Below are 9,803 nucleotides of genomic sequence, written 5' to 3'. Positions count from 1 at the left end.
TTGAAAGAAAGGTACATGTTAATTAAATATAAGTTAATTATTGCTAGATGTTGTTTTAAGTAAATAACCCTTACCTTCTTCTTTTTTCTCTGTAGTCACTGAAAACAGATTTCCTGTCGTGAATACCAAATCACCGGAGACATCGTACCACCATCTTCACACATCATATCGGATTTATAAAGCCATCACAGCTTTTCCGGCGACCCGTCAGGTAACAATTAACATCGTCAAACCTCTAATTATTTATTTTCAATGTTTTGGCTACTGGTTTCTTTCTAGTTTGGGCCTGTTTTAATGTTGGAAGCCCAACTGGTTTACAATTAAGGAATGTTATTTAGCCCAACATACTTCATAGTGTTCATTTGGGTGTTTAGCAAAACCAGGTCGGTTTGGTTAAAACCGTTTTGAGTCAAAATCGGTTCGGTCGTAAGCCGGTTATGAAGTAAAATATTTGATACAAATCGGTTTGGGTCGCGTTGAAAGAGTTTCACCTTTTTAAACCCCTAGTTTTCTAACATCAGAGAGTGTTGCTTGACCCTTGAATATTTATAATTGCAGTTATAGAAAGAAGAAAATCTATCAAGGTTTCTTCAAATCAACAAAACAGATCCAAGATACATCAGAATTGCTGGAAAGGGCACTACGTCTACTGCGTTAACTTGGTTCACTTACATGCTTCAAACATCCTGAGATTCAAGATAAGGTTGCAACAGAAATCAAAGAAACAACAAAAATGAGAAACCATGCCACAAATGTTGTAGAATTTGCTAACGCTGTGAAAAAATGCAAAATCTTCATGCAGATGTCAACGGGTATGCTATCTCAGATATTTAGCAATTTCTAATACTTTGACTTACAGGAGAGTCAGAGGTTCACATCGTACAGGGTAGGCCGACCCAAAGCTCTTTCTGTCTAAAAATTATAAATTAATTATTTTTAATAATTAGGGTCTCAACAAAAGAAGTAATATTTCAATGATAGTCTAATATTTTTTATTAAAATAATTACAAGGATCTTATTTTAAAAAAATACACTTTGGATATCCTATAAAGATAAAAGTGAGGTAATTAAAATGTTGCAATTTTCATATGCTCTTTACTAAGATGAAATCTTTAGGTGGAAACAATACCATCAGATGCCATATTTATGTATGCTTTCCGGTGTGATGATGTATCTGTTGGTTATAAGTTACATGCCTTTTATTGGAACTTATAACCGATGAAGAATTAATGGAATTTTGCCTCTAATGGCAAGTTACCACTAATGATGATTATGGAACTAGCCTATGATGTCAAGTTACCATCTGATGAAGATTAAAGGAACTTACCACTGAAACAAGTTACCTCTAGTGAAGATCGATGAAGTCTCGCTAATGAAGAAGAGATGCCAATTAGCCTATCATTTGACGAAGACAATCGGTTGAGAGGATGTTATACGTAATTGTCACTTGTCAATTTCGTACATCTCAACAAGATAACAAAAACATGAGTCCGCATTGAATTTATTATCACTTGACCCCATAGCTTATTGTGTCAAGTAGTTGAGAGTGAATTCGGTGCATGAACTTATGTGTGCAAACTTCAGAGGAAATTTGCAAGTCACATACCCTTGCATAGCTAGGAAATCGTTGAATTTCAATTGTGATTGTGACTAGCTTTCCATTATGTATTGAAACATTCGATTTTAATTACCCGAGTTCAAAGGGTCATGCACAGTAATGTTATGACTCCGAGGTCTATGGATGTAGTTTTTTAGAAGACTTAGTTTTGCTATTCAAAAAGGGGTAGTCGTGCAGCTTGTTGGCCATTTACCTTCTATCTTGATATAATTTTTAATGACAAGTAAAATTTCAAAATAAATAGAAATTAGAAGCTGAAAACGGAAACATTTTTAACTAATAACTCTTTCTTAGAACAGTTCTTCTTCATTTCTTCTACTCTTATTTATTGCTTTGTTCAATCAATTGATGACTAAAAAGTGGTACTTGACATATTGATTAACTAATATTTCATTGCAAACATTGTATCCTACAAAGATGTAATTCTCTTGGTAGTAACTCGAAAAGCATCCATTCATTTTCAATGTCCTATAGTGAATCAATATATAAGGTAGACATGACCTCTAAAGTTTACAAAAATATTGTCCTAGGTTATTAATAGATTTATGTTACAACTAGTGAATGCGATTTAGATAGTAAGAATGCACAACTACTATAATGACATGATTGTTTGATACCCTATACTATTGCAACTTTAGTTTACAGTAATAAGTTTAGATGCAGGTAATGAGGTAACAGAACAAAAGTAATCATAAAAGTCAAACCTGTCATCAAATCACAAAAACCAAACACATATCAAGAAATTTATATATAAAAAAAAGCAAGTCAAACTCCAATCAAGAAATTAAACAAGAAAGCAATGTTTTCAGAACCGGACCGGAGGTCGACCCGGTCGTCTTACGGGGTCAAAGGTCGGACCGGTCCGACCGGTTCGACCGGATTTAAGACCCGGATTACATCGTAAATTATATAAAAATATAAATAATACATAGAAAATATTTATGTCAAATTTGGACAGAATTGTACCATTTTAAGGTTAAAAATATTAAAAATGAAATAAAGTAACCTTCATTTCATTATCTTCAGAATTATTCTTATATAAAAATTCCATGATTTTCTTACACAATAAATAATAGGTTAGAGCTTTTCAAAAAAATAATAAAAAAATAAAAAGCTACGGTGTGTTTATTTTCAAATTGAGGGTCACAAACATCCGGCTTATATGACTTATGAGCCATCCCTTTCTCTCTCACCTTAAATCTCTCTCACTCTCTCGCTACATTCCCAAAAGAAACCCACCATCAAGTTCATTGTCCTCCACTCCTGCATCCACAAACAACCACTCACCACCACAACCACCACCCACCACTGCCTCTACCTCTTCACCTTCTTCACCCTCTTCATCCTCCTCTCTCTCCTCTTAACTTTCTCTCTCATCACCACCCTCCCATAAGAAAAAAATAGGTTCATAAGCTCCAACCGGCCCGACCATAAGCTCCGACTAGCCGGCCCGACCTCCCGGCTCCCGGCCAGACCGCCGGGCTATTGTTCAAACGGTTTGTTGGACTGAACCGGTCCGGTAGATGCTCCGGATCCCGGCCGGACCGGTCCGACCAGCCGGCCCAGTCCGGTTTTAAAAACGTTGCAAGAAAGCATCATAAACATTCAAACTAATGTGTTCTATTTATTTGGTCTAAGGTGGCCATATCTGGTAGAGGCGTACGTTTCTAATAGAGGCGTACGTTTCTAATGGAAGAGGGAGAATTAGAGTTTTATCCTTTGGAGATGAAGACTGTATCAACAATTGATGTTTACCAGGTGTGGTGTTGAACAACAAACACAGCAGATGGACATGTAGCATGGACGATTCGAAAAAAACAAAGTATATGAAGATGATGACTGTATAAACAGTTAGGTTTCTTATGGTAGATGGAGTTTGGAGATAACGATTAGGTTTTTAGATCTAAAACTATAAAACACGCATGCTCTGAGTTTTTATAAAAAAAGTGGTCTCTTTCAAAACTTGGGCTCATTCTTAAAACATGGGCTCACCTAAAAATAAGGAAATTTGACTTAGCCCAATGAATTCTTGAAGTATTTATTGGAATTTTGAAGTACTATTTTATTTTTTATAAGATATACAATTTTTATATTTATTTTTTAATTCCGCCTCGGGCTTACGCCTCGTGAGGCAAAATGAAACGCCTCGAAACTCGTTTCCGTTTTTTTAAACCTTAGAGAAGACCAACCACATAAACTTGCTTTGTTAGTCAACGATCCTACAATAATAATGCTAAACAAAAATAAAAATTACATTTACTCGAGTTAACAAGAATACAAAGTTCTCAAATGAACACCACGACGTTTGAGATCCCTCTTTCCCCGTAACTTTTACAGACTTCAAGAATACTAACAAAACCAGCTTGAGATCCCTCTTTCCCCTAACTTTTACAGACTTCAAGAATACTAACAAAACCAACAATATTACCATGTAGTACCTAAAAAGTTTGTTCAGCAAAACAGCATCATTTATGCCCCCTTCCACAATAAAAATCCCACTTTTTCAAACAATTGTTAACGAGCCCTTTTGAGGGTAGAATTGTAATAATTGTTAAAATTATCAAACCCTAAAACACAGTCGTTTCAAGGCGGCGCTGATGTGGGTTCTGACGAAGCCGGCTGCTCCGATGACCAAAACAGAGTACCCTGTTTCTGATCGGATATTGACAGATGACTTAACCGTTTTTCCCATCTGGATCGAACAGAGAGTGAGTGATCATGTAAAAAATAGCGATATTAGAAATGTAACTTAGGACAAACAAATTATTAAGGAGTTGTATAATAATACACTAGAAGGAACCCCCACGATGCAAATGGTTCAAAAGGTTTCGACTGGATTGAGTCAGAATGAAACTAAAATCAAATATATGATCAAGTACACTCATTTCACAAAACCTTAGTTATTCCCAAAATGTTAAATGTCAGTTTTGGTCATTTTACCTTTTAATTTCATAAATAAACAGCGCTTGACTAACATTTAAGTATCTAAATACAACCAAAAAGAGGTGTATAGTTTCAATATTTTCAGATCGAGGTGTGAATTCTTCTTATAGTGTAACAATATTACCACAAGAAAAGTAAGCTTCATAGTTCACCATCAAAAATCAGCATGCAATACAATAACCATCTATAAAACCATATGTGACAACTCAGCAATTGGAACTCAGTTATAGCAAGAGGTGGCAAATTCGACCCGATTACTTATAAATGAATGATTAGTGGTGTATTTAATCTAAACGTACTTAAAAGATGAAAGGGCTGAGAGTAGCCAAATGTCTATTTAAATGCATGCATCATCCTAAATTAACTTATTGCAATCTGTAAGCTGAAAAATAAACAAAACAGCTTTAGAAAGTTAATAACACTAAAAGTAAAAAGAGTAAATTAATGTTCACAAAGTTAATAGCAATAGGTCTGCTACCATTCTTCATGTCATGCCGAACACCAAAGTAATAAGAGTAATTTGGATTTTCTTATTTTTCTTGTTCGTGATGAAAAGCCCTCTATGAAGATGTTAGCATACTAGGTGTTCGGCATGACATGAAGAATGGTAGCAGACCTATTGCTATTTTTTCACAAAGTATTCATCACGAACAAGAAAAATAAGAAAATCACCGTCTTTAGTCATAACATGGGCACTTATATATGTTTCAGATAAATCCAAATTACCTTACACATTAAAACCTGGTACTCATGTGTTTCAGCATTAACACCAATATTTTCGGTATTCACACTTTCACAGTAATATTACAAAATGGTAGTGTAGAAAGATTCACCTAAAACTTTATATGCAACAGGGTAGGTACACAGATTCAGAGATCAGGAAGTATCAGAAGAGTAAAGAAGCCACACAGATTCAGAGATCAGGAAGTATCAGAAGAGTACGAGTACTGACCTTTTGATCAGAGAAATTCCGTTCCAGAGGCTTATGATAGAAATCGCTCAGGATTTCAAAACAGATCTATGATTTCGGAGCTCTGCTATAGCTGCCCTCCAGGAGCCTACTGAAGCACACATTGTTGGACACTAATCTGTGGGCGATTCATGCTAAAAGAGTAACAATCAAGCCTAAGGATATCTAGCTTGAACCCTATCATTCTGCGTTGGGTTTATCGTCTGTAGCTTCATTTAAAGACGCAACCAAGATTTCAGCAAGGCTAGGTTGTGAACTAGACATTCTTGGAGATTCTGAAACTCGAGGTTTTTTCCCATTAACAGGTGGAAACCGCTGCTTTTTGAGTGACTTCCAAATTACAGGTTCTAGAAACTTCCAAGGGTCTTCCACCATTGACTTAGTGTAGAAACGATCAAGCCGGTCTTCTGCAGATACATGATTATGGCCCCGTCCTCGCCCTCCGCCCTGTCTAGGCCCACCGCCTCTCCCTCTCCCGGAACTTGGACCTGAGCTAGGGTACGCTCCTTGACCCGAGGCATGGTTGGGGCTATTCCTGAAGTTGGGTCCAGGACTAAGGTAGCCGCGTCCTGGACCATGACCTGGGCTGTTGGCAAAATGGGGACTATTTCTGAAGTTGGGTCCAGGGCTAGGGTAACCTCGTCCTGAACCACGACCTGGGTTGTTGGTGAAATGGGGACTAGAGCCAGGACTAGGGTAGCCGCCTTGTCCTGAACCATTGGCGAAGTGGGTTTGCGGGCTAGGAAAACCGACACCTTGTGGGGCAGAGTAACCTCTAGGGTGAGGACTATTGATCCTCCAACTCGGGTAGGTTAAAGAGCTAGTTTGTGGTGGGTTAGATGAATAAGCATGATTAGAACTTGCATAGGATCCCTGTGGTTGTTGCATTTGCGCATTTGGCGAGTGGTTTATATGGGGTTGAAGGAAAGGTGAGGGAAACGTTTCATTGGTCTGCAAACCTGTTGAACCAGAAAATAATTATGTAAATAAATAAGAAAGGCAATTTAATGCTTGCCGAAAACATAAGAAAAATGAATATAAAGAAAATCAAACTACTGTTGTATGCATAAGAAGTGGCAATTTCAACCCATTTACTTATTGTTGGGTAAATTTCAGTTACAAATGAGTAAAATAATGTTTTTTTAATGGCTTGAAACTTAAAAGGAAACGGGTCAAACAAAACTGAAAGTTGCCCAAAGTGTAATTGAAATGCATAAACCCTCCTAAATCAATCACTCAAAAATAAAGAATATTGTTGCAATAATACAATTTGACTAAGATGGTGGATAAAACCGACCCGTTTAGGTTCACACAACATGATCAACCATTTGATATTCATATTGCAACCTTATAGAAACAGAGCATCAAGTTTAATTTTTTCATACTTGTTTCGTGACAATGTTAAAAGTTATGTGCCTCCAGTCCAATCCTCTTAAAAGGTCAATTAACTAAGCACAGATTCAATAATTATCTGTTTAATCCACAATAAGTCATGGCAAGAGGTAAAATTTAACGTCAAAAAGAGAAATTAAGAATATAAAGAAAGCACTAATGAATTAGCATACATAAAGAAACTCAAAATTATGTGATAACCATAGTTATAAAATGCGTTAGGCGCACTCAAGGCGCATAGGCCTCGCCTGGGGCCTAGGCGCAAAGCGCAAAAAAAGCGAGGGCCCGAGAAAAAAAAAAGCGCACATTAATGAAAAAAAAAACAAAATGTATTACGTATTGAAAAAGATGATAAATATATCTTGTATGTGTATTAAATAAATATTACTCTCTAGATACATCTATAGAACTAATATAATTAGATATTAAAATTAAAATTATGTAGCTAGTTTCAAAAAATATTTAAACCTTTTAAGATAATCTTTGTAAAAGAAATTCTATCTGTACTTGCTATAATAGTTTAAAACATTTTGAAATAAAAATGAATTTTTGTCAACTATTTGGTATCACTGTTGTGCACAGTCCCTTTCTGCAAAACAGTAGCTTTTTCTGCAACAAAACACTGTTAAGGTTAGTTTTTAAGCAAAAATCTGCTCTCCTCTTCAAAACACATACTCCTCTTTTCTGTAAATCACGTTGTCTTTCGTTATTTTCTTCTCATCTTCATCAAATTTCTGCTCTCCGATGATCCATTCACAACCACTGTCCAGACGGAAAATGGCACTGGTTTTGCAAAAGTTCGCCGGAAACTGGTCAGGAATCCGGCCGGAATAGTCACCGGAAAGACGTTTTTTGGCCGGAAGCTTACCAGAAGCGCGCCTTTAATGGCACAAGGCGGTATGGTTGCGCCTCGCCTGAAAATTGCGCCTAGGCGCACCAGGCGAGCGCTTTTGATAACCATGGTGATAACAATATGGTAATATGGTATTACTGGGATCAGTGGATGAATAATTCTGTGATATCTGAGGGCTGACCTGGCTACTGTGCTTGTTCCCATAATACGCAGCCACTGGGTTGGTGTAATAATCAAAGCTTTGAGAAGTCGTCTGCGCCTTAGTTTCAGAGTTAGTTGTGGATTCAAGTAACGGGTTTGCGAGACTAACAGCTGAATGATTTTTATTATAAGCTGCATCCTCCTGTGAAGCTTCCATTCACATAGCTTTAAGTCTTTCTCTTCTCTCAGTTGACTCTTCCATTGACTTTTCTGTGAATTACCCAAGAGAATATATATGCCAGTATTGCATGATTACATACACCCATATAAAAATGTGAAATCAGAATGTGTTTGTAGAAAGGAAACAAGTTGAATGGGTAATAAAGTGGTCCAAAGTATATTCAAATCCATGAAACCTCTCAAATCGCTTTACTTTTTAACAGAATATATTATTATAATGACAATTACGACTTGTTTGGACCCATATAAAAAAATAACCCATTTGACCCGCTACCCAACCTACCCATTTTACCAACTATATATGGATGACAATATTTAACAGTTTAACATAAGATGTGCACTAATGCTTTTAGGCAAACATATATTACCTTCCACATTGTAGTTGGTACACATATGTTACGACTTTAACACCAACATTTTTTTATATTCACAGTAATATCACAGAACTGTTGTGTCGAAAGATTCCGATAAAACGTTACATGGAACAAGTACAGGACATACAGATATAATGTGAATCAGAAAAGAAGTGATATCAACCCCTATGGCTATGACTGATATAAAACTCTTTTGTTTACGTACACATAAGAAATATATCCATACTTGCATACACATTACTCCTAATAAAGATTAATTATAACAAAATAAGATGTGATAGAGTAACATCGATGTTCTCATGATCAAAAACTATGATCTAATAAAGTGAATCTACATAGGAATTAACAAAGCATTACAGATCATTTCAAAGTAACTTCTTGGTCAAACAAACAACGTAAAGACTTACAATTCAAAAACTTTGATGCCTGAAGATCTTCAGCAATCTCTGATCCTTTGGAAACTGCCAATGATCTTCTTCATACCCGTAAGGAACTCATATTTTCTAGGTAATTTAGGCTCATACTCTCGTGTAATTTAACTTGCTCCCCAAGTTAACCTGCAACAATTTGCAGGGGAAGAAGCAAAGAGCACGGATACCAGAGAAGACGACAAAGACGAGTTGAAATTACGGTGTTCGGAGTGGTAGCAGTAGGTGGTTACCAGTGAAGATGACTTGCATGTTTTGCTCCGTGGTCGGATCATAGCCGGAGAAGACAACTTTAATAAAATAAGGTGTAAACGTGTCTGTGTAAGTAAAACATAGGGTGTACAAACGAGATTTATTGTCCGTGTTTGTTCATTAATGTTCATGAACTGTTCGTGAATACTTATGGAACATAGACAAAAACAAACGAACCCAAACACATGTTCATGGACATAATTGAACACAAACGAACGTTATATATTCATTTAAAAATACAATATGCATTTTTCATTAGAAAGACTACTATCAAGAATCCACCAAAAATAAATAGATACTTAACATAATTAACACAAAACTAAGGAAGTTTGTCAAGTTTTAACACAAATTAAAATTGAATAATCAAATGAGGGATGTTGGCAGAGGCGTATAGTATAACTATGATTTCAACTTTTAAAAACTAAAGGCAATAAATAAAAATATAACATAAAAAAACTTTTAAATGAACGAACATAAATGAACACATTACCGAACGTTCATGAAAAAAAGGAACGGACATAACCTCCATTCATGTTCTTTTGTTTTACTTATCGAACGAAATTTCTTGTTCGTGTTTGTTCACATATTAAAT

The 9,803-nt window shown here is 36.0% G+C and overlaps 1 protein-coding gene across 1 annotated transcript; it reads right to left on the bottom strand.

Annotated features, from left to right (window-relative positions):
- Positions 1-5,539: 5,539 nt before the first annotated feature.
- Positions 5,540-8,498, bottom strand: LOC110900333 (protein SICKLE-like). Its single transcript, XM_022147226.2, has 2 exons — positions 7,958-8,498; positions 5,540-6,490 (listed from the first exon to the last, which is right to left on the bottom strand). The coding sequence occupies exon 2, from the start codon at positions 6,417-6,419 to the stop codon at positions 5,712-5,714; it is 708 nt and encodes a 235-aa protein (XP_022002918.1). The 5' UTR covers positions 6,420-6,490; positions 7,958-8,498; the 3' UTR covers positions 5,540-5,711.
- Positions 8,499-9,803: the final 1,305 nt, after the last annotated feature.

Source organism: Helianthus annuus, chromosome 13, assembly GCF_002127325.2.
Source record: "Helianthus annuus cultivar XRQ/B chromosome 13, HanXRQr2.0-SUNRISE, whole genome shotgun sequence".
Taxonomy (NCBI): Eukaryota; Viridiplantae; Streptophyta; class Magnoliopsida; order Asterales; family Asteraceae; genus Helianthus; species Helianthus annuus.
Note: the sequence above shows the minus strand (reverse complement) of the source record. Positions and strands in the feature narration are given on the sequence as shown.

Coding starts and splice junctions, on each gene's coding strand:
- LOC110900333 (XM_022147226.2), bottom strand. CDS start 6,419: ATGCAACAACCACAGGGATCCTATGCAAGTTCTAATCATGCTTATTCA.